At 40.0% G+C, this 23,967-nt stretch overlaps 1 protein-coding gene and 1 non-coding gene across 4 annotated transcripts in view; one reads left to right on the top strand and one right to left on the bottom strand.

Moving 5' to 3' along the window:
* Positions 1 to 4,899: 4,899 nt before the first annotated feature.
* The window catches only part of NOL10 (nucleolar protein 10), an 85,919-nt gene continuing 66,851 nt past the window's right edge, over positions 4,900 to 23,967 (top strand). Inside the window, exons 1-9 of one of the 3 annotated variants that reach the window (XM_021697320.1) lie at positions 4,900 to 5,061; positions 7,048 to 7,093; positions 9,175 to 9,273; positions 12,427 to 12,504; positions 14,503 to 14,540; positions 15,899 to 16,035; positions 16,956 to 17,021; positions 18,400 to 18,460; positions 21,340 to 21,425. In XM_021697320.1, coding sequence (XP_021552995.1) covers positions 4,996 to 5,061; positions 7,048 to 7,093; positions 9,175 to 9,273; positions 12,427 to 12,504; positions 14,503 to 14,540; positions 15,899 to 16,035; positions 16,956 to 17,021; positions 18,400 to 18,460; positions 21,340 to 21,425 — 677 coding nt within the window. In that variant the 5' untranslated portion in view covers positions 4,900 to 4,995. The remainder of the gene's footprint in view (positions 5,062 to 7,047; positions 7,094 to 9,174; positions 9,274 to 12,426; positions 12,505 to 14,502; positions 14,541 to 15,898; positions 16,036 to 16,955; positions 17,022 to 18,399; positions 18,461 to 21,339; positions 21,426 to 23,967) is intronic. The other 2 variants (XM_044918482.1, XM_044918481.1) reach the window with 2 other exon arrangements.
* LOC123326150 lies at positions 7,887 to 8,036 on the bottom strand. Its single transcript, XR_006540919.1, has one exon. It is a non-coding gene; the product is annotated as a U12 minor spliceosomal RNA (small nuclear RNA).

Genomic DNA, 23,967 nt, shown 5'->3' with positions numbered 1-23,967 from the left:
AGCTCTTGTGTTACTATACACCAAAGTAAACCGATGCGTTATTTTCAAGCAAAATGTTAAAAGTTCAAACCAATGTAATTCAAATTAATTTAATATGATGATTGAGACTGTTTTGATGAAAACCATTTGCCACTTTGCTAAAGGAATACAGCACCTCATGAATTCTTTTGCATTCCCTGCCCCCTCCTTGATCAAGCTGATTTGATTCTTCCCATTGCTGTTCTCTATTTGATGAACCGTAAAACCTTCTTTCACACAGTGGGCCACGACATCACTGGACTTTCACTTGACTCAAACTTGTCCCTATCACATTACATCATACCATCCTCCTCTCCTTCTAATCACTGAGCCAGGACAATGAAAGTAGTGACACATGGCACCAGTGAACTGTAAATGAAATGCAAACCCGGCATTGACACTGAACTTCTTTCAGAAGATGGCCAACCAGATAATCAGAGATGTTTACATCAATTGTTGAAAAGACTATCACTGAAATAAAAAAAAAAACAAAACAACCTAAAGGTTTTTTTGAGAATACAGCTGTAAATCCCTGCTTAAGAAACACTGCAATGAGATTATATACAATGTTTGATGAGAACTTAGATACTTTAAGGCTTCCGGGAGATGGAGAAGGATGAATGGGAGTGACCAAGGTTTGCCGAGAGAGGGAGTTGAACGGAGTCAGAAGAGCAGGTGTGGCGGCATGAAGAGGTGAGAGAGGGTCTTGTATTTTTCAAGCTGTAGGTAATTCAGCCTGGAGAGTCTAGGGGGTGAGGGTCAGGGTGGGAGAGGATTGGGGGAGGGGCAGCATCAGATACTGAGACTAGAAGGCCAGAAAGGCCAGCAAAAGTGGGCAGATGTGTTCTTCCAGGTTTGGGGAAAACTATAGAGCTTTGAATTGGAATGTGATGTGATCAGATTTTCCCATTAGAGAGGATTTTTGTCTCCTGTGGGAAACAGACACCAGAGAAAAGGATTACAATGGGTCAGGTGAGAGAGGATGAAGGTTTGAACTCCTGTGGCAGTGGGAACAGAGAAGAATGAATCTGACATCTGAAAAGTAGAATCAGAAGGATTTGGAGATCAATTGGCCTTGGAGGGAGAGAACTGAGAGAGGCATTTTGGATAATACTTGAAAGTTTCTGAAATGGCAACTCAGAACATTTAAGTTATTTGGAGCCTAAATTTAGTCTTTTCTTAAACAGTTTTAACTATTTTTGTTCCCAGGACTAAATAATAGCAAGTAATGCATAGTGCTCACCATGTCAGGCACTGTTCCAAGTGCTCCATCTCTACTGTATTTTATTGAATCTAAAAGCCCAAGGGGAAACCTGGCTGGCTAGTTGGTAGAGCATGTGACTCTTGATCCCAGGGTTGTGAGTTTGAGCCCCACGTTGGGCATGGAACCTATTTAAAAATAAATAAATAAATAAATAAATAAATAAATGCAAGCCCATTAACTGTAAGATGCACCATTACATCAATTATCACTAGAGGAAAAATCTGTCAACTAAGCACGCGTGACACACAAGACACACTCTCATTTCAGGGGTGTTAAAAATAGATGTCTTGGACTCACTGATTTATGGCATATGCTCATTTTATCTTTACAACAGCCCTCTGAAGTATGTACTCATATTATCCTCATTTTTCAAATGAGGAAACAGAGGCAGGGAGAGATTAGGTTAACTCACTGTATCTAGGCTCTCTCTGGGTAGCCAGTGGTAGAATCAGGATTTGGCCCCAGGCAATCTAGCTCTGGAGTCTGTTCTCCTAGCTCCAAGAATAGGCATCTAATAAGCACTACATTCAAAGTTCAGTATGATCTCAGAACTGTTTGTGTTATACACGATACTCGAAACACTGGAGAAACTGCACCGTGCTTTGCAGTTCTTTTTTTTTTATTTTTTAAAAGATTTTTATTTATTTATTTGACAGAGAGAGAGAGAGAGAGAACAAGCAAGAGGAGCAGAAGAGGGAGAAGCAGACTCCCTGCTGAGCAGTGAGCGTGACACAGGGCTCAATCCCAGGACTCTGGGACCATGACCTGAGCAGAAGGCAGACGTTTAACCAATCGAACCACCCAGGCGCCCCGCTTTGCAGTTCTGTCCTTAGTGGAAAGTAACCCTAGAGAGCAGCAGTAGGTCAAACCCTCAGGCCAGTGACTGTGGGGAGGGAGCTGTCTTGGCACTAAGGAACCAAGAACACCTTGTTTTGTCTCGCAGAAAACACTGTGTTCCCTTGTTTGTGGTTTCTGGGTCAAAGCTCTGACATTTCTTGTTGTAGACATAAGATGTAGAAATGGACATGTTTGAAACAATAATCATCTGGCATAGAGATATGCTGGTTTTTTTTTTTTTAAGATTTTATTTATTTAGGGCGCCTGGGTGGCTCAGATGGTTAAGCGTCTGCCTTCGGCTCAGGTCATGATCCCAGGGTCCTGGGATCGAGTCCCACGTCAGGCTCCCGGCTCAGCGGGGAGCCTGCTTCTCCCTCTGACCCTCTCCCCTCTCATGCTGTTTCCCTCTCGCTCGCTCTCTAAAACATAAATAAAATCTTTAAAAAAAAAAAAAGCTTTTATTTATTTATTTGACAGAGAGAGACACAGCAAGAGGGGGAACACAAGCTGGGGGAGTGGGAGAGGGAGAAGCAGGCTCCCCGCAGAGCAGGGAGCCCGACGCGGAACTTGATCCCAGGACACTGGGATCATGACCCGAGCCAAAGGCAGACACTTAGCGACTGAGCCACCCAGGCTCCACGATATATGCTGTTTTTAATATTACCAACGGCCACACTGTGTGGTTCAAAGAATTAGGACTTTGGGTCAGGATGAGCAGTGATAAATTAATCGATTCATTTTTATTAAGAAATACTTACTGAAAGTGTGCTACATACTAGGCATTGGGTTGGCCCAGGGAACCCAGAGATGAATTAAGGTCCAGTGCTAAGGCCTCGACACAGGGTTTGGAAAAAAAAAAAAAGAAAAGAAAAAAGAAGGCCCAGAGTTGCCACGGAGTCTAGATGGAGGGGGTGGTCAGACAAGTGCGTTACACATTTTCCTATAGTAATAAAAATGAGGGAGGAAGAAGATAAAAGGAGACTGTCCCAAGTTTAGTAAGGGAAGACGTTTTATGGGCTCTTGAAAAACGACATTTTAGTTAGCCTTGAGAGGTCGTGGTGACTTAAGGAAACCGGAGCACCTGAAGGAAACCTCCAAGCGTAGGCTTCCAGGACAGCATTACATCCAAGTTCATTATTATTGTCCTTGTAGGGTGTATTAGATTACCGTGTCTGTTGCTAACAAAAATCTACCAAGAAGGTATAATTGCCATAAGGTACTTATACAGTAAAGTGAAAGCATAAGAGAATGAACAAGATATTCAAAAGGTGAGTTTTGAGGCACTGGTGGAATCTGGATATAAGGAGAAAGGGAGGGCATTCCAGAATCCAGATTAGCATGAGCAAAGACAAAAACCAGAATAGTGAAACCAGTGCTAATGAATGAGAAGGCAAATTTAGGGGTTGGTGGGAGACAGGATTGAATAAAGTGAAATGGCCTATGGCCCTTAATTATCAAAATTTGTAGGATGGGGCTGCCTGGGTGGCTCAGTCGGCTAAGCATCTGCTTTGACTCAGTTCCTGATGTCAGGGTCCTGGGATCAAGCCCTGCCCCAGGCTCCCCGCTCAGCAGGGACTCTGCTTGTCCCTCTGCCACTCCCCTCACCCACGCTTGTGCTCTTTCTCAAATAAATAAATCTTTAAAAAAATTAGTAGGATAGGTCTATATATCTTCTATCTAACACAGAGTACTTAATAAGTGACAGGTACTATTGTGTTTTATAATCAATGGGCTTTTACATTTGTGGAAATAAAAGTATCACTTGTATAAAATTATTTAAGATTTCTTGGAAATCATCCTGCACATTTTGGAAAATAAATGTTTTCATTTTTATGACTTGCTTAAAAGGTCTATTTTATTATTGCTATGAAGCCCATGATCTTTCCACTGTGGCACACTGCCTCCCCAAGGAGGATGACAGTCCTGCGTACTTCCTCAAAGAAACGCTCAAGCAGAAAGTAGAATCTGGACCGGAACTCTGAGGAGAGTTACAACAAAAAGAAAATTGCTAAGCCCAAAAGTCCTCACCCTACCATAAACTAATATAGCCTTGCTCAAAATGACCCACCTCAGTTACATGTAAGGGACGTGGTACTATGTTACAATTTCAAAGGGACCCGTTTGACTGCTGTTAACCTACACTTTCCCCTTAACTTTTCATCTAAGCCAAAAATTCTCCAGTCCTCACATCTAGTAAAGGCTGTTCTCTATGTAACTGGACAATCAACAGAGTCTGCGAACTTTCTGGAAACGATGTAGTCAGGGGCTGCGTCTGTCGTGTCTCCAAAGACATCAGTTTCAAAGAACTTCTCCCTTGATCTCCCCTCCTTTTACCACTTTCCTTAGTATGCCTTTTCTTTTCTTTCCCTCCTTAGTGGATGAATGTCAAACAAATCCAGACGAAAGTAACATTTTTAATACACTAGCTTTAAAGACCATTTATTTGTGATGTATTGTTGCTGAAACACTGGAAAGAAAAGAATACAAGTCCACTCTGATTCCCCTGACCCAGCCCCCAAGGCCTCCGGTCGCCTGGCCAGCACCGCCTGCCCCAGTCGGGACCGCGACACCTCGGCCAGGACAGCGATCCTAGGGGCTTCCTAACGTTCGGGGTGTGGAGGGGAGAGAGAGAGCGGCTCCGGACCCTCACCGTCCCGGGGTCGCCTCGCCAGAGTCCCACTCGGTTCCCTGCTCGCCTCTCCACTTCCCTCTTCCGGAAACTGGCGCTGTCCGGCGCGGGGAATGCGTCATCAGCCGGCGCCCGCGCCGCACGCCGCCCAGTCGCGCCGGAGACACGCTTAGATTCTGATGCTCGCGTGCGGCGCGGGGAGAGGGGCCCGGGGAGGAACGCGGGTCGCCGCTGCTCTGCCCTGGCCATGCAGGTGTCCAGCCTCAACGAGGTGAAGATTTACAGTCTCAGCTGCGGCAAGTCGCTGCCCGAGGTGAGGCACTTCGCGGTCCCCCTCCTGATAAGGCAGCCGCCCCTCTCCTCGGCCCTGGCCTCTGTGTCAGCCTCGCCCTGGCCGGCCCCTGGCTCGGGGATGCCCGGAGGCGAGGGACGGTGCCCAGGGGGAGCTGGTCGGTGCTGGTAGATGAGGACGCTGCTGTCCCCGCGCCAGAAGCTGGGCCGAGGGTGATCAGGGTCGGTAAGCTTTGCTGGAACTTTTGTCAAGTTCTCTAGAACAGAGGACGCGTCCCTTTGGGCTTCTAGGGATGTTCCCAGCTTCTGCCGCACAGAGGAGGAAAGCGTGGACAGATTGGTTACAGACACTTCTCCCCCATTCCTCAGCTGTTTGTTGGATGCCTATTGTATGCCAAGTTCTAGAGATACAGCAGTGAGCAAGAAAATGCATCTGCAGAATTTACGGTGTAGAGGGCAGTATTTCTGAACCTTGCTGACCTTAACTTGATTTCATCCAGTCTTAGGACCTCAGAGTTGGAAGGGGTTGGGAAAATAGTGATTTATTTACAGTCTTCTCATATTTAAAATGTGTAATAGATCCAGTCATGGGAAGGGTGGCTTATCCAAGCTCACCCTTGATTTGGCTTTTTCTTTCTTATAAGTCTTGGTCAAGCCTCTGTCCAAGCACTTCCAGTGAGAGGGAGCTCATTTCCATTTTTAGATTACTGGTTAGATATTGGTTTTAAAACTTGTCATTTTATAGCATCCTGGTGTTGGTTTGACTCTTGCCCTTAGAAATTAGAATAAATGTAGGTCTTCCCCGTGTCTGCCCCTGAAAGATTTGGAGTCAGTGATTAGATTCTTCCTTTTCAGAATTCAGGCTAGATAATTCCTCATCTCCCAGTTATTCTTCACACAGCATGATCTTTCTCATTTTGTTCATTCTACACATTTGTTACGAAGTAACTGCGTGCTTGCAGCCCCGTCCTGAGATTGGGATGTACACGTCAGATAAGGTTCCCTGTTGGGAAAAAGGATGAGTGAACAAATGAGAAGACAACTTCAGATAATGATAAGTGCTCTGAGTGATGTGTGACTAGAAGAGTGCGTTGTGGCTAAAGTGGTCAGAGAAAAGTGTTTTGGATAACGCCTTCAGGGAAGGCCTCTCTACAAGAGGTGGTAGGAGCAGAAGCTTGGATAATGGAAAGGAGCCGGTCATGTGAAGATGGGGGAACAGTTTTCAGTGCTGAGAGAACAGAAGGTGTAAGTGTTTCCAGGTAGGAGTGCACTTGGCATGTTGGAGAAACAGAAGAGGCACAGGTTTGACTGTGGTATGCTGAGGGGAGAAAGTGGGGGCGGGTAAGGCTGGAGAGGTGGGCCTTGAAGGCTCAGGTAGGAGGTTAGAATATTATCCTTAGTGCTTCTGGAAGCCATTGCTGGGCTTTAATCTGGGCTGCTGTGTGCAAACGACTGTAGCTGGGGAGAGGGTGGGTGGGGATGAGGTAGATAGACCACCTGAGAGACTTGGGCTTTGGAATTACGCTGCCTGCTACGCTGAGAAACATTAATTTCAGAATAAAATCTGTCGATGAATATGACTTAAAAGTGCCTTTACTTTTAAGTCATATTCACTTTTTCATTATCAAGCGTCAGCTGTTTGGTTAGTTAATGATCTAGTTTTGTTCTTTGTAAAAAAATATGTTACTTATTAATATTTCACTTCAATAAATAAAGTTATTCCATATATTAGTTGTAACCCATAATATTTGAGGCTATTGCCTTCCGGATGAATTCGTTTTCTTTTGTGTAAAACATAGTAGTTCTAAAATTGATTGTCTAATATATGTAAATATATACCAGAAAAAATCCAGAGGATATGTTAACAGGGTTGGGATTACAGAATATTTTCACTTCCTATGTTAATATATTCCTATAAGGTTTTGATTTTTTAATATGAGCATTTTTGTAAGCTTTAGAAAAACAAAGTAAATATAATTTGAAATAAAGTCTCTTCATTTTCTTTAAGTGGCTTTCTGACAGAAAGAAGAGAGCACTACAGAAGAAAGATGTCGGTGAGTATTATTTTTTTCCCCACTTTGGCTACATTCATGATCCATGTTACAGTGCTTTTACACATTTCTTGTTATATTTAAGTGGAGGTTTACAAAAATAGTATGGTTAATACAGTGGAAAATATACTTTTTGCCCTTTTCCTTCCTAAGAAACTTTTTGTTGTGGTTGATATGTTCCTGGTGAGTGTGAGGTTTAATTCGACCTACTTAAAAGCTGATTAGTTAGCCTGTTAACGATTTCATGCATAATAGCAGAGGACGTGACTCCTGGGATGGAGGTGAGGACTCCATTACTCAATGTGACACAGCAGGTGGTCTGAGTGTCAGCATATTGCTGTCAGTTTTCCTTGCCCTGAGTTCCCCAGGAGCACTCAGCAGGGTCCCCATGGCTGCTGGGCACACGGCGGGGGGCTTGTGTTGCAGCTGAGGAACACCGAGCTTAGGAAGTCCACTGCTCTTATAGCAAACAGGAAGCAAGCCTGCTCTTTGTCCAGAGGAGACATGTTACCTTACCTGTCAAGGTTCTCAGCTCTACAAATAACCCTGAGAAATGGCTCAGGTAAAGGCATGGCCAGGGCATTGCGGTCTTGCCGTACCTAGCAAGATGTACAGGAATGCAAGAGACCTAAGGAGGATGGTCTCTCCTAGCTGTACCATAACTGCTTTGTTCTCCATTGTATCCAAATCTTTTTCCTAAAAGATCATTGCAGAAGATTTTGATTTTTTAATTTATGGTGACCAGGAAAAATAAAAGATCGATTCTTTTTCTTTTTTTTTTTTTTTTAAGGGGGGACAGGCAGATCGTGACTCCCAGGCATCCTGCAAAGTAGGCCGGTCACCTTAGGGGCAGCCTATACCTGCTTAAAAATTGATCTCACATTAACAGTGAGGTTTTGGGTGTCACACTGAATTGTTACTTTCCTTACTCATAAATTTAAGGCATCGATCAGTTTGTTTTTTGTTTTTTGTTTTTTTTAAACAAATTTTCACTAAATTTTCTCCATCACAGCTTGTCATAGTGAAAGATGATTTATCTTTCCATATATGTTGTTTAATTCATCTCTAAAAATCAAAGACTAAGATGTTGAAGGCGTTTCTTCTGGGTATGAGAGAAATGCCCCAAGGCAAGCATCTTGGAAGAGAAGGCTTTGTATAGATAGTACTGACGTTAGATGACAAAACTTTGAATCAAAGGAAAACAAGAACTGCTGCCTTAGTAATGTTCACTGATTCGGATTTCTTCTGATTCCCCCATCCACTTCAGCATCCTAGCGTGTAGGAAAACAGATCTGGATTACTTAGAGGAAAAAACTGTTCGTCAACTCTTTCTCTCAGCCCATCTCAAAACTATCGTGTGTCTTCCATACCGAGTGGGCCATTCCTACTCTGTTTGAGTCTTATATTTGGGTTTAATTTAATAAACAAGGCAGTAATGTGCCATACAGTCATAAACGGACCTTGCGGTAGACCCATTGTTAAGATAGCAACTGGCAAGAATCCACACATTCATATAGAAGCGAACCAGGTTTTTTGAGAGTCAGTTTTGATCCAGAGAGATTGCTCTAAATCTTACTCTAGGCTGGGTCCTCTTGGCTCAGAGCTCTGGTGGCAGCAGAGGCAAAAGTCAGCTTGGTAGCAGTTTCTTATATAAACTTAAGATTTTGAGGATTTTAAGCTTGTTATTATTTAGGAGGAAAAAAATGATAAGATTTTTGTCTTAGCCATGACTGAGTAGTGATAGCATAGCAGTGTAATATTTGTCTTTTCCCCCTTTATCCAGGTCTTGAAACTGGATGTTTGATACACAATTGTGAACATTTTTCTTCTCAATTAGTGATACTTTTTTCTTTTTAAGAAGTAAAAATAAAATACTAATGTATAAAATAAAAAACTAATGTATGAGCTAAGAAAAAAACCTCCCTGTGTGATGGGTGGGGCTGTATGGATGTGCTTTCCCAAGGCTTGGAAGCACCGGGACATTGTTGACCTGTTCGCAGTGACTGTTCTGTGTGCTTTGTCTTTTTAGGAAATAAAATAAGCACTTGGTAGTTAAATCCGTTTCTTATTTCCTCTCTTCATAGATGTCCGCAGGAGAATTGAACTTATTCAGGATTTTGAAATGCCTACTGTTTGCACCACTATTAAGGTGTCAAAAGATGGACAGTATATCTTAGCAACTGGTAAGCATCTTTTTGGTTAATGATTTCCATACATTTCATAGCAGGAAGTGCTAGGATGGGAAAGGTCACTTTTTTTTATTACCTTAACATTTTACTATAAAAAATTTCAAACCTACAGAAAAACTGAAAAAATTGTACAATGAACATCCTTTTGCCCACCACCTAGATTCTCAGTAGTATTTTGCTTGGTCATATCTGTCCATCCATCAGTCCAGCCTGTTTTTTGATACATTTCAGAGCAGGTAGCAGATATCAGTGTACTTTTCCCATAAATACCTTGGCGTGTATACTGTTATCCAGAGTTCAGTTTTATTTGTGATTTTGCCTTTAGGTAAATTTACATACAGTGAAATGCACAGATCTTTTGGAGTTTTGACAGATGCATACACCTGTGTAGGCCAAACGCCAGTCAAGATCAGAACATTCCTTTCACCTAGAAATGTCTTTCATGCCCCTCACAGTCAACCCTGCTCCCACCTACGCACAGGCAACCATTGCTCTGTGAGTTTGTTTGTTTTTTTTTTGTACCTGTGACAAGTTTAGCCTGTTTTGGAACTTTATGTAAATGCAGTCATATACTTATGGATTCTTTTTATGTGAGACTTATTTTCTTAGGATTTTAAGATTCATACATGTTGTTATGTGTGTCTGTAGTTTTTTATTACCAAGTAGTATTTCCTTATAAGAATATACTTGAGTTTATTTATCCATTCTCCATTTGATAGACACCTGGACTGTTTTCATTTTTTGGCTGTTATTGACAAAGCACAATGAACGATCTTTTACAGGCTTGTTTTAAGGACATTGCTGTGTCGTAGGGTAGGTGTCTGTTTAGTTTCAAAGGAAGCTGCCAGACTTTTTCCAGAGTGGTCGGATCATTTTACACTCCTACCAATAATGAATGAGAGTTCCAGGAAGGGTCACTTTTAACATAATTTTCCCTATAATGGACTAATATTTTTTATGTTACTAAGATTTTGTATTAGAAGTAGTCATCAGTTGCAAAAAGCCATGAAATATATGGAACTTTTAATGTGTTATAATTTCGAAGAGCATAACCCATTATGTGGTTTGGCTGAGATTTTGGTACATATATCCTGTGTATTGTCCACATATGTCTTTTTTATTTTGCTGGCTTAACATTATCCATCTATATCCCTTTTCCAAATACTTTCTTATTTGACAGAACTTTTATGCATCCACATGCCAGTCTCTTGTTTTGTGTTAGTGGTTGTCTCAGTACTAACACTATCCATGTTTTTTAGCCACCAGTTCATATGTAAGAACTATATATGCTGTATATAGTTGTTGTTGTTGTTGTTTAAGATTCTGTTTATTTATTTGACAGAGAGATAGCGAGAGCAGGAACAGAAGCAGGGGGAGTGGGAGAGGGAGCAGCAGGCTTCCCGCCGAGCAGGGAGCCCGATGCAGGGCTCGATCCCAGGACCCTGGGATCATGATCTGAGCCAAAGCCAGATGCTTAATGACTGAGCCACCCAGGCGCCCCTCTTTTTTTTTTTTTTTTTTTTTTAAAGATTTTATTTATTTGAGAGAGAGAGATAGCGAGAGATAGAGCATGAGCAGGGGAGTCACACGGGGCTCGATCCCAGTACGCCGGGATCATGACCTGAGCCAAAGGCAGACGCTTACTGACTGAGCCACCCAGGCGCTGCTGTATATACTTTTATATACATAAAAAGTTATGTATCTGATATGTAGTAAGCATGTATATATATATATATATATATGTATTATACTATTTTTAAATAAGGTCTTGGGGACTCAAGGACTACCTCATTCCTTTAAAAAAAAAATCCATTGGTTTTAAAAACCAGTCTTTTTTGGGGTGCCTGGGTGGCTCAGTCGTTAAGCATCTGCCTTTGGCTCAGGTCATGATCCCAGGGTCCTGGGATCGAGTCCCGCATCGGGCTCCCTGCTCAGCGGGGGGTCTGCTTCTCCCTCTCCCTCTGATGCTCCCCCTGCTTGTGTGTGCTCTCTGTCAAATAAATAAATAAAATCTTAAAAACAAAAATCAGTCTTTTTCTTTTCTTGATTGCAAACATGATACACTTATAAAAAATGCAAACATTACAGCAATGCATAAGATAAAATGTGGAAGACCCTAAAATTGCCCTTCACTGAGATAAACAATCACTGTGCTTATTCTTCCCACTTTTCTGTACAGAGTACTTGCATGATTGGTGTTGGGTTCATAGACATGGGGCCATCGGCACCACTCTGCAGCACTCACCCGCGCTCTCTGGACTCTCTGTTTTACTTGGTAGTATGTCTTGGTGGCTTTCCCTGTGAGTACAGGTCTGCATCGTCCTCTTTATGAGCCATATGATGATTTGCCATCATTTATTTAACTATTTCCATGTCAGTGGACATTTTACTTGCTTTCAGTTTTTGGCCATTTGTGAACAGTGCTGCAGTGAACACTCTTCATGTCTTTGGTACACTTGTGAGTATGTTTCTCTAGGATAAATTTGTATAAGTTGCAGTACAGATTCAGGATGTATAAACATCACATATTTTACAGATATTGCCAGATTGTCCTTCAAAGAAGTTGTAACAATTTATACTAATCACCAAGCCGTGAGAGTACTTCCTTTTTTTTTTTTTTTAAAGATTTTATTTATTTATTTGAGAGAGAGAGCACATGAGAGAGGGGAGGGTCAGAGGGAGAAGCAGACTCCCTGCTGAGCAGGGAGCCCGATGCGGGACTCGATCCCGGGACTCCAGGATCATGACCTGAGCCGAAGGCAGTCGCTTAACCAACTGAGCCACCCAGGCGCCCGAGTACTTCCTTTTTTAGCACCCTCATCTACACAGGTTATTAACTATCTTAATCTTTGCCATTCTAATGAACAATAACTATTTCATTGTTTGAATCTACTTTGTTAGATTATTTGTGAAGTCTGTTTGGCTTTTTTTGTATTTAATTTTCTCTGACTTGCTTGTTTGTATCCTTTGCTGGTTTTCTTCTTGGCATGTTGGGGAAGGCTGCTTTTAAAATTCTTTTTCTTTCATGTGGTTATAATGAATCCTGTTTACCTTTGAATAAAAAGTATACTTAATATATCTGCAGGATATTGACAATGAAAAGAATGTCCTTTAGGTTTTACATCACATTAATTTTTTTTTATATAGGAACTTATAAACCTCGGGTTCGATGTTATGACACCTATCAGTTATCCTTGAAGTTTGAAAGGTGTTTAGATTCAGAGGGTAAGTAAGAGATGAAATTTGAATTCATGAAAGTAGCTTTTTATATGTGGCTACTTTTCTGCTTTTTAAAAATGGGAATGTGTCATGTATAAGTTCTCTTTGCTGTGTAACAAATTACCATGAATGTGGCAGCTTAAAACATGCATTTATTAGCTAACAGCTTTGTAGGTGAATTCATCCAGGCTCTGCTGTTTTCTGTGCTCAGGGCTGACTCGCCTAGAGTTTATTCGGGGGCTCTGGGCAAGAATCAGCTTCGAAGCTTTCTTTTTTTTCTTTCTTTTTTTTTTTTTTTTTAAAGATTTTATTTATTTGACAGAGAAACACAGCAAGAGAGGGAACACAAGCAGGGGGAGTGGGAGAGGGAGAAGCAGGCTTCCCATGGAGCAGGGAGCCCGATGTGGGGCTCGATCCCAGAACCCTGGGATCATGACTTGAGCCGAAGGCAGGCACTTAACGACTGAGCCACCCAGGTGCCCCAGCTTCGAAGCTTTCTGGGTGTTGGCAGAATGCAGTTTGTTGTGCTTGTGGGACTGGGGTTCCTGTTTCCTGCTAGCTCTCAGCCTGGGGCCACTCTCAGCTTCTGGAGGCTGCCTGCACTCCTTGTCACCTGGTCTTCTCCATCTGTAAGCCAGCACCTACTCACTGGGTCTTTCTCCTGCTTCGAATCTCCCACTTCCGCTTCTGCCACCAGCAGGAGAAAACCCTGATTTTAAAGGGCTCACGTGGTTATAGATCTCCCTTCCCCATCTAATGTGATGTAGTTACAGGTGTGTCCCACCAGCATTCATAGGCTCCGCCCACTCCACAGGGAAGGGCGGGGAGGGTGGAGGTATTTCTGTCAGGTGCCTGGGTGTTTGGGGTTGAGAGAAAAGCAGTTAATGGCTAAGTCTTCTCCAACTGGTTTTACCCTTTCCTTTTTTTTTTTTTTTTTTTTTTTTTTGCGAGAGAGAGAATGAGAGAGAGCACGAGAGGGAGGAGGGTCAGAGGGAGAAGCAGACTCCCTGCTGAGCAGGGAGCCCGATGTGGGACTCGATCCCGGGACTCCAGGACCATGACCCGAGCCGAAGGCAGTCGCTTAACCAACTGAGCCACCCAGGCGCCCTACCCTTTCCTTTTTAAAAGCAGGACAAACTCCACATGCTGCTAACAACTGTTTTCACTCTATGTTTAGCAGATGTATGATGAATGAGTAAAAAGCTACTGTTGTCTTTTTTATTTTTATTTATTTTTTAAAAGATTTTATTTATTTATTTGACAGAGAGCACAAGTAGGCAGAGCGGCAGGCAGAGGGAGAGGGAGAAGCAGGCTCCCCACCGAGCAGGGAGCCCCATGTGGGGCTCGATCCCAGGAACCTGGGATCATGACCTGAGCCGAAGGCAGCCGCTTAACCGACTGAGCCACCCACTGTTGTCTTTTTTAAATAAATAATTAAAAAAAGAATTTTTGAATGTTCTTTAATGTCTATTTTATTTTGAGCTTCTCAGAAAAACTGGAGAGTTTAGAAGTCATTATGTTTTTGTTTTTGGTTTGTTTTTTTTTTAAAGATTTTATTTATTTGAGAGAAAGAGCATGTGCAGGGGGGAGGGGGAGAGGGAGAAGGAGGAACAGACCCCCCACTGAGCAGGGATCCTGACATGGGGGCTTGATCCCAGGACCCTGGGATCCTGACCGGAGCCGAAGGCAGAGGCTTAGCTGACTGAGCCACCCAGGCGCCCCAAAAGTCATTATGTTTTGTGAGTGTATCTAACTTCAGTTTTGCAGAAAATCTGGTTGATCTGTGTTGAGAAATTAAAAAGCTTTTAATTTTCCATTTGGTATTTTGGAGCCAATATAATATGGCAACTTTATTCTTGTCTTATGAAAGGACAAGAAAGGGGGAAAAACCCAGTATTTGTTTGTAATTTTTGTGTTGAGTTGGAATCCTTTCATCAAGTTTGCATTTTTATGAAGAACATGGATTGATAATTGTAATTTTTCTTACTATTTCTTGTTTTTCAGTTGTCACCTTTGAAACTTTGTCTGATGACTATTCAAAGGTATGCTTGATAGCGTTGGTTGGTACTGGCTATCCTTACGAAGTCATGATAAGTATTTTTATGAGGTTCCCATTGTTACATTAAAAATGGCTGCATAGTAAAATAAAACCCATCATTTTCTATTAATACATTTTTAGTTTGACACATGTATGATACGTAGAGTATCTTTTAAAACAACAGTGGTAGACTTTGGCCAGTTTAATATCAAAATGTTTTCTATATCACGTATGAAACCTTACCTATATCGTCAAGAATTGGTAGCAGCCATCTTTTTTAGACCATGTTAGATTGTAGATTTGTGATTTTTAATTATTTCATTTAAACTAGTGTTATTTGCCATGTTGCTTTCATATGTGAAAAGTAAAATAGCAAACTCTGCAAATAGATGGTTCTGGAATGGTTCTGAAACAGTTCGAAACACAGCTAAATATATATATATTTTTTCTTTTTTTGGTGCCATTAGTCCATCTTTCAACTTATGTCATTTTCAGTAGTTACAAAATTGTTAGTTAAGTGCCTTATTCAATTTAAAATAAATTTAAAAAATAAAAAATTTTACTGATTTTTTGAGCTGACATGGCTTTACATATTGTGTCAGTTCTGGAAACTATGGACTACAGTTTATTCTTTTGCCTGTAGTGGTCATTAATCATGTGTTGGGAGACATGTAATTTTATAATGTATTTTCTCTAGATATTGATAAATTTGCTGCTAATTACTATGCAGATTTTTAAGCTACTTTTGAAATACATTAATGTTAAATTGGTATGGGGGTTTCTCAAACCCTGAGTGGTAATTGTGAGATGATGATTATTATCATTTTTAAAGGTTTTACTTACTTATTTGACAGAGACACAGCAAGAGAGGGAACACAAGCAGGGGGAGTGGGAGAGGGAGAAGCAGGCTTCCCGCCGAGCAGGGAGCTCTATGCGGGGCTCCATTCCAGGACCCTGGGATCATGACCTGAGCCGAAGGCAGACGCTTAACGACTGAGCCACCCAGGCGCCCCAATTGTGAGATTATTAAAATGTGTTCTTAAGTAAAATAGGAAATCACTTGCTGGGGTTGCTGAGTAGAGGTCCACATTGTCAAATGCTGGTGCCAGATAAATAAAGGGCATTTGTTTTAAGTCTCTGTTAGAAGGCAAGAAAAACTATCTTGGGTTCAGGAAGGCATTAAGAAAGCAGGGGAGAGTTTGATTCTTAGTCATGATAGAGAGTTGTGTGTGCACACATGCGTGTTTACAGAGAGAAAGAGGCTGGGAGAGATCAGAGTGTTCTTGCTTTTTCAGTTCTAGTGGTGAAGTAAACGCTTTTCCTAGAAACCTCAGCCAACTCATGCTCTTGTTTCATTTTCAGATTGTTTTCTTACATAATGATAGATACATCGAATTCCACTCACAATCGGGTTTTTACTACAAAACCAGAATACCAAAGTTCGGGAGAGATTTCTCCTACCACTATCCTTCCTGTGACTTGTACTTTGTTGGCGCAAGGTATTGGGTCTGATCCTTTGTTTTCTCCTTTCCACCCCACAAACGGCTTCTGTTGTTGAAATCAAGGAGAGGATTTTTTTTTTTTTAAAGATTTTATTTATTTATTTGACAGAGACAGAGACAGCGAGAGCAGGAACACAAGCAGGGGGAGTGGGAGAGGGAGAAGCAGGCTTCCCGCTGAGCCGGGAGCCCGATGTGGGACTCGATCCCAGGACCCTGGGATCATGACCTGAGCCGAAGGCAGTCGCTTAACCAACTGAGCCACCCAGGCGCCCCAAGGAGAGGATTAAAAGGGGAATAAGACATGATCCCTGCCTTTCAGTTGCTCAAAGGGTATAGGTCCAGAGTAACTGCTCATTGAGGAGTTGCATCCTTGACTTTTACTAGCATCATGCTCTGAACCTAGCGACATGGGTACCTCACAGGGTCATATTGGTGGTGAAGGTGGTTTCTTAGCCCCATGACGTGACATTTGAAAACTTTTCATTTTTAAATCTACTTTCTATATGATGATAAAAATAATACAGACCCATTTTAGAAAATTAGGAAAATATTAAGAAATATTGAAAAAAAACACCCACTGTCATGCCACCCAGAGGAAACCCTTATGGTATTTTGTTGTATTTCCTTCTAGTCTTTTCTTCTGTATAGATCCATGTTGGATCTTGTATTCTCTGTGTTATTTGTAAATAATATTCCACCTAATAATTTCATAATATTTCCTTGGTTTAAATCACTTTTATACATGAACAAACTCACAAGGTGATTATTTTTTAGGTTGAAAATACATTTTGGTGTAAGTTTTACAAAGGAAGCCCTGGAAGCAAGAGATATATGTATATATTTCTAAAATTTATATTTAGTTGAAGCAAAGTTCATTGCAGTTTACCAGATTTCTAACTTTATTCATTACTTTGCAGCTCTGAAGTTTATAGATTAAACTTAGAACAAGGCCGGTACTTGAATCCGCTACAGACTGATGCTGCGTGAGTGTTCTGTTGTGGGAATACTGCTGTATTTCTCTTGGCCAGGAGATGGAGTCAGAAGCTCAAGTTATCAGATGGCAGGTTGTGTTTAAAAGCTTAGGGCAACTTAGTTCAAAGGAGTATCATTTAGTTTTTTCTTAAACGTAAAATTCACTAAAAGGCCTGGTGATTTCTTTAAAATTTTGATTTTTTTTTAATATCCTCGAAAATTTTATAACTCATTAAAAAGTTTTTTATTATTTTTTGCAGTGTTCTTTAAATTTTCATTTATGATTTTGTTCTGTGATATTATCTCTCAGAGAAATTTTGGATTAACTTGGAGTATCACTTTTTAAATTTTACTTTTTGTGTTTTTGCTGGCAGACATTTAAGGTTTTTTTCAAGTTTTCCCCTTTTTTCCTCACATTATAGTCTACATTTTTGTTTTATTCAGAGAGAAAGCCTTTAGGAATAAATTTGTCATAATAATAATACTGAGTAATAATGGCAATAATAATAGTGAAAGCACTCTGTGCCAGTTGTTACTCAGTATTTTATACATATTAACTCATTTTAAACTTACAACAATTTTAGTATTATCATCTCCATTTTACAGATGGGACAGCTGAGGTACAGAGAGGGTGAGTCCACAGTCACCCAGCTAGTAAGAGGTGGAAGCTAGGTTACTTCTCATCTAAGTGTATAAAGAGCTTGTTGGATTTTCCTTATTGCTTTGAAAGGGTTTTTAAAGGTTGGAAGAACATGTAGTGATAAAGGCCAGATTAACTCTCAGTAATTTTTCCAGATATCTTTGAAATACTCTTAATTTTCTTCAAGAAAACTAGAGTAACTTCATGATATATTGTTGAATAATAAAGAGTTATCTGCTCTTTAGCTGCATACGTTCCTGTTTGTAATAGCTATTATTTATTGAGTGTCTTGTAAGCTCTGGATTCCATGCCGAACATTTTGTCATTTTTTCATTTAATCCTCACAACAACTGAAAGAGGTAAAGTATCCATTTTACATAAAAAGAAGGTGAAGCTTTGATTAGTACATCTAACTCAAGCTCGTCCGGTCTCAGGACTGGCTTAGTTATAGCTTGTGTTCTTTCTGCCCTAGGAGAAGATATATTGAGAAAGTAGAATAAACCTTTATTCCCAAGGTGGTAGGATGGTATTTCAGAAGGAGTTCCTTTCTTGTCTCATCTCCTGGCAGATTGAGTATCATTCTGGGGATTCTTTCATGTCTGGTGCCTTTCACACATGGATGAGTAAGGAAGCACCTGCCCGTCTTCTTTCTCCACAGGATTGGGTTGACTATTTAGAAAGTTCACCGAGTATCCCTCCCGCCTAAAATAGGTAATAATACTTTCTCCCTTACTGCTTTACTGTTTCAGGGAGAATAATGTGTGTGACATAAACTCAGTACATGGCTTGTTTGCCACAGGAACGGTAGAGGTAAGCATACGTTGCCTTTATTTTTTAACTTACTTGTTTTGCATTTGATAATGAGTAGAGTTTTACTTAAAGACAGAGTTGCTTGTTCCTAAGAGCAGAGAGCTAATGGAGCAACAAGCCACTGGTTGGCTTTTTGTAGGAACATTGGTTCACACAGACAGGCCCGTTTGTTGCTGCAGACCGCCCCGTGGTGCGTCTGGTCCGGCACACTCTGACATGGATCATCTCTGACATTGATCCTTGGGAGCTAGAGGAGCGTCGCCAGCCTCCAGGGAGCAGTGGCAACACGACAGCCAGTTCTGTTCCTAACAGGAGGCACTCTGTCACGCAGTCCCAGCTCTCTGATACTTACCAGCTTTATGACTGAATTACTTTCCCTGAGGCTTAGTTTCCTCATCGGTGACATGGAGATAATGATAGCTTGCCAGCTTTGCGGAGGTGCAGGTGAGAGCCACACGGAGAAAGGCGAAGAGGATCGTGATCTGTACATCCTGTATGGTAGGATTCAAGAAATACACAACATTTCCCTTTTAAACTGCAGTATTTTCGAATCCGTGTTCTTCATACTTATCAAGAATTATCCTAGACTTGCATTTTTTTAATTATAATAAATACTCATAGTAAAAAAAAAAAAGTCAGAAATTTATTATTGAAAAAGTGTTCTCTTGTGCTTTCCAGTCACCAAATCCTACAACCTGGAGTTTTAACTCCTTAATGTTTTTTTTAGGTCTATGCAGATACACATATGTGTTAGTCATATATTTTTTTAAAGTTTTTTAATAAAAGTAAAATTATACTTCTTCATTTGCTTTTTTAAATATGATATATGCATCTTTATACGTTGGTACTTATAATTACTTATAATGCTAAACTAATTTTTTAAAACTGATGGGTAGGATTCCATTGTGTGAATGTACTGTAGTTTATGAAACCAATCCCAGATGGATGAAATTTAGGTCTCTACTCAAATTATTTTTATGTTAAGAGGTTAGAATTTGAAGTGAGACAGAGTTGGTTTAATGAAAATATGTAAAACCGTTGAATATGTTATAGTACTGTTGTGCCAAAATCGGGCCAATGAAGCATTTTCTTGGTAGGTACTTTTCTTGAGATTTACCAAGGGGAAGTTTTAAAAACAGTTTCCTTGGAAAAAGTTTTTTAAGTAGAGTCCTTCCAGAGCAGTCTAATCCTTATAGACACGTGCTCTGTCAGAGCACTTATGTACCAGAGCAGGCTTTTCTCTCGCCAGCTGTTTGAAGACCATCCCTGAGGGGAGACTAGACCCCTTCTTGCCTAAAGGCTGAGGCTCCTAAAATTCCTGGATTACTGGGGGCTTGAAATTTGATAGGCAAAGTCAGACCAGACTTTAAAAATTCACTTTTACAATAATTTTGATAGTATATGTTTGATTTTGATTTTGTCTGTGACAATTCTTATACTACTTATTATTATTGTCAAAATCAAACAGGACTTAACCTTTTGTGCATTTTGTGCTTTTTGAAGTACAAAAAAGTGCAGGCTTTAGCAATAGAAATACTCAAATTTCAGTCACAGAAAATCATTATGGTTTAAAAAAACCATTTTTATTTATTCTGGAATTTATCTGCATACCTATTTTTTGTTTTTGAAATGTGACTTTTCTTTTTTATGTCCATAAAGTCTGTTAACTCATTTTGAGAAGACATGAAGACCAGACCATTTGGAATTACTTGCTGCTTGATTTCTAAGATTTCCTTTATTTATCTTTGTGACAGACACATTAGTAATAATACTAAATGAGTGATGAGATCAAGCCTTCTAAGTATATTTGAGGTCTTACTTTTAAGGTGGTTAATCTAGTAAACAATTTTTAAAAAATCTTTGTGTATATGTTTTTTTATCATTATAAAGTTGAGTAATACAAAAGAGTAAAAGTGAGAAGTGAGTCCCCTCTTGCCTATTCTTGTCCTGTTTCCTTACGTTTCCTGAACACTGGTAATAATTTGTTGTGTGCTCTCAGGGTTTTCTATGTTGGCAGAAACATTTTTTTTTAATGGACAATGGGATCATACTATTTTTTTTTTTTTTTAAACAAACTGCTTTTTACCTAGCAGATTGTGGGTATATTTCTAGTATATGTATATCTAAGTCATTCTTTTTAATGATTGCAGAGTATTCTTAAATGGATTATGCCAGTCTTTCCCTTGCTCTTTTGCTTGCAGTTCTTTTTTTGTTTTTTTGCTTTATTTTCCTACAGCTTATTTTTAAAAAATTCTGAAAAGTTGTAAATGTCACTTTCTGAAAAGTTGAAAACACAGTTCACTCATCATTTATATACATTTTGCACATTTGCTTTCTTTTTCTGTAAAAATGTGTATATGTATATAGAAAATGTTTTTTGTACCATTTGAAAATCAGTTGCGGACGTTATGACATTTTAGCCCTCAATACTTCTGAATGTTTTTCTTAAAAACATTTTCTTAGAAACAAGGACTTTCTTGTATAAAATCATAATCCTGTTATCATCCATAAGAAATTTAACATTGATACAATAATATTATGTATTAAATACTTAAAGTTGATATGGTAGTATTTAAATATTCTCAGGTCTACCAAAATGTCTTTCATAGCCTCCCGCTCCACCCCACCACCCAAACCAAGGTCCAGTCAAGGATCAGACACTGCATTTTGGACTTCTTTTCTTAACCAGTTTTTTTCCTTTTAAAAACAAATTCAGCTCATAGAAAAATATTTGACAGTACTTAAAAAGGGCATAAGGTAAAAAATTAAATTCTTATCCCCCATGAGATAATCAGTGTTACTAAGGTCTTTTCCGGTATTTGTCTAAAAATTTTCTAGCAGCAGCTATTCTATAAAATCACCGTATTCTGTTGGTCTAGGGCCGCGTGGAGTGCTGGGACCCGAGAACTCGCGGTAGAGTCGGCTTGCTGGACTGTGCGTTAAGCAGCGTCACGGCAGACTCAGAGTAAGTGGGGATCACATGCCATTTAAACATCCATCTGCTTATGATTCAAACACATGTACCAATACTGGATTCAGATCAATTGCTGAAGGATGAAACCCCTCAGACTTCTATCTGAGGTTGTCGTTTTGTCATTTATGTAAAAATCCTTTTCTGGGAAAGGTCGCTAGGTGGGAAAGCCAGACAGAATGCCTTTCTGAGGTGCTACATAGAATGTCTTTTTGTTAGTTGCTGTGGAATGTTACTAAAACAGATACGCTGCCGGAATTCATAGTTCCAGTTCTGTAGGATCTAGTGCTAGAACCAGGAGTCCACCACTCCAGGTAACAAGCCAAAAGGTGTACTTTGAATTCCAAGGTGGAGGGAGGCGAGTGTTTTCTGATACCTTCTTGTTCCCGTTTGCCACTTCCTACATTTAAAACAATCAGAAGAGTAATACACACTCAGGGGATGAAAACCTCTACATGCCTGAATTAGGTGAGTTTAGGCCCCCTGTCCTTTCTCCACTCACCGGAGTGGTTAGTGTTGCGCCGTTCGGTACATAGGTTTTCAGACATTTTTCTGTGCTCATATTAATATATATGCAGTCTTATACTCTCTTGGTCAGATTCTTTACATGGGATTATTTGCTGTAACCAGTTCAGAAACGTCCTTTCTCTGAGCTCTTGATATTTGTAGTAATGTGATTTTACTAGCATTTACTCATTTCCGTTGGCCAGACGTTTACCCATAGTTGTATCATGTTGGAGGTGGAGTGTTTGATGGGGGGGCTGCAGAGAGGATGTGAACCCTCTAAATTATTGCCGATTTTTGTGTGATTTGCATTTTTCTGGGGGAGATAAGAATTTATGTAGTTCTTTCTTTTGAAAAACCAGCTTACGTAAAGCACCCTTGACTTAGAGAAAAGTTAAGAATTGCTGAATTGGAAGAACGTTTTTTCTAATGTATACATTTTTCCCTGTGTGATAAGTAAAGAATAAGTTAATTTTTTTCATCTTTTAATTATGACATTTAATGGGAGCGTAGGAGGTGCGGGATGGACATTGAGGAGGGCACGTGATGTGACGAGCACTGGGTGTTGTATACAACTGATGAATCACTGAATTCTACCTCTGAAACTAATAATACACTATATGTTAATCTAATGTAAATAAAATTAAGTAAAATTTAAAAAATTAAAAAATAGAAGTGTAGGAAATTTTTTCTCTATTATTGAGTTTTACAAAAGTAACAATCAATGAACAACCTCATTAATCATGGTATGGAGTAAACAATTTTAAAGTGGAAAAGTTACTCTACATTCATTTTGTTCTTAGAATTAGACATTTTTATTGTGAATTATAATACACAGACAAAATCTCAAAGCATTAATGTACAGATTACTGAATTACTGTGAAGCTCTGCATTTGTCAGTAGAAGAAACCAGGAGAAAATGCTTCTCAACATTTTATTACATTGATATGAAAGGGACTGAATCAGAGAAGTCTGCTTGTTTTTCGAAAGTAGGAAATCAGTTGTAAGTGGAAGCTATTTTCCCACTCCCTAGGAAGCAGAAAAGTTAATTTTCTCTTACTTATAAATGTTAACTTGTTTTTGAATTAAAATAGAGACACTTGGGTTCTGCTACAAGCTCTGTCCTTAACAGTTTCTTCTTAGAAAAGTCATTTGAGAAAACAGGCCAGCAGGAGTTCTTTGTATTATGTCTTAATGGTTATTTTTACTGTAAATTTAATGACTGTAATAGAAGTAACACTATAGAAAATTTAAGGAAGAGATGTGAAAAGATAATCTTTACTGTGATCTTTAGAAATATGGGAGTATTCTGTTTTTTTTTTTTCTTTACATAGAATAGTGATTCACAGATTTTTTAGTTTCATTGATTAATTTGACAGAGAGAGAGAGAGAGCACAAGCAGGGGGAGAGGGAGAAGCAGACTCCCCGCTGAGCAGGGAGCCCGATGCAGGACTAGATCCCAGGACCCCAGGATCATGACCTGAGCCGAAGGCAGACACTTAACTGACTGAGCCACCCAGTCGCCCCTATTTTGTTTATTTTAAAAAATAATTTTATTTTGTAAAGCTGATTTATACTGAGTGTAAAAAGATACTAAGCAGTTTCAAAAATACAAGAAAGTAAAATGGCTTCGGCACACACACAGGCAGGTGTAATTCAAGTAACCAGACCACTCTTGATTGGTGAAGGGTGTTTATAGATTTTCACTGTTGTGCATCCACTTGTAGTTAGTTCTAAGACTATTTCCTGAGGGAACATACTGAGAACCTGGATTTCTGGGTGAAATAGCTTTTGTACCCATTGCTAAAATGCCTGGCAGCAAAGGTAACATCAGTTTGAGGATCTCCCTGCCTGTACAGAGTGCCTGTTCTCCCACCCTCCGTCGCCCAAGGTGTCCATCCCATTCTGATAATACTGCAAAGTCAGAAATAGCCCGAGAATACTGATTAAATACAGCTTGGTAAAAATCGTAGCTAACAGATAGTGCTTTCTGTTTGCCAGCTAGTGTCCTTAGTTCTTTACATTTACTAAC

This window comes from Neomonachus schauinslandi, chromosome 10, assembly GCF_002201575.2.
Source record: "Neomonachus schauinslandi chromosome 10, ASM220157v2, whole genome shotgun sequence".
NCBI lineage: Eukaryota > Metazoa > Chordata > Mammalia > Carnivora > Phocidae > Neomonachus > Neomonachus schauinslandi.
This window is presented reverse-complemented; position numbering and strand designations above follow the sequence as displayed.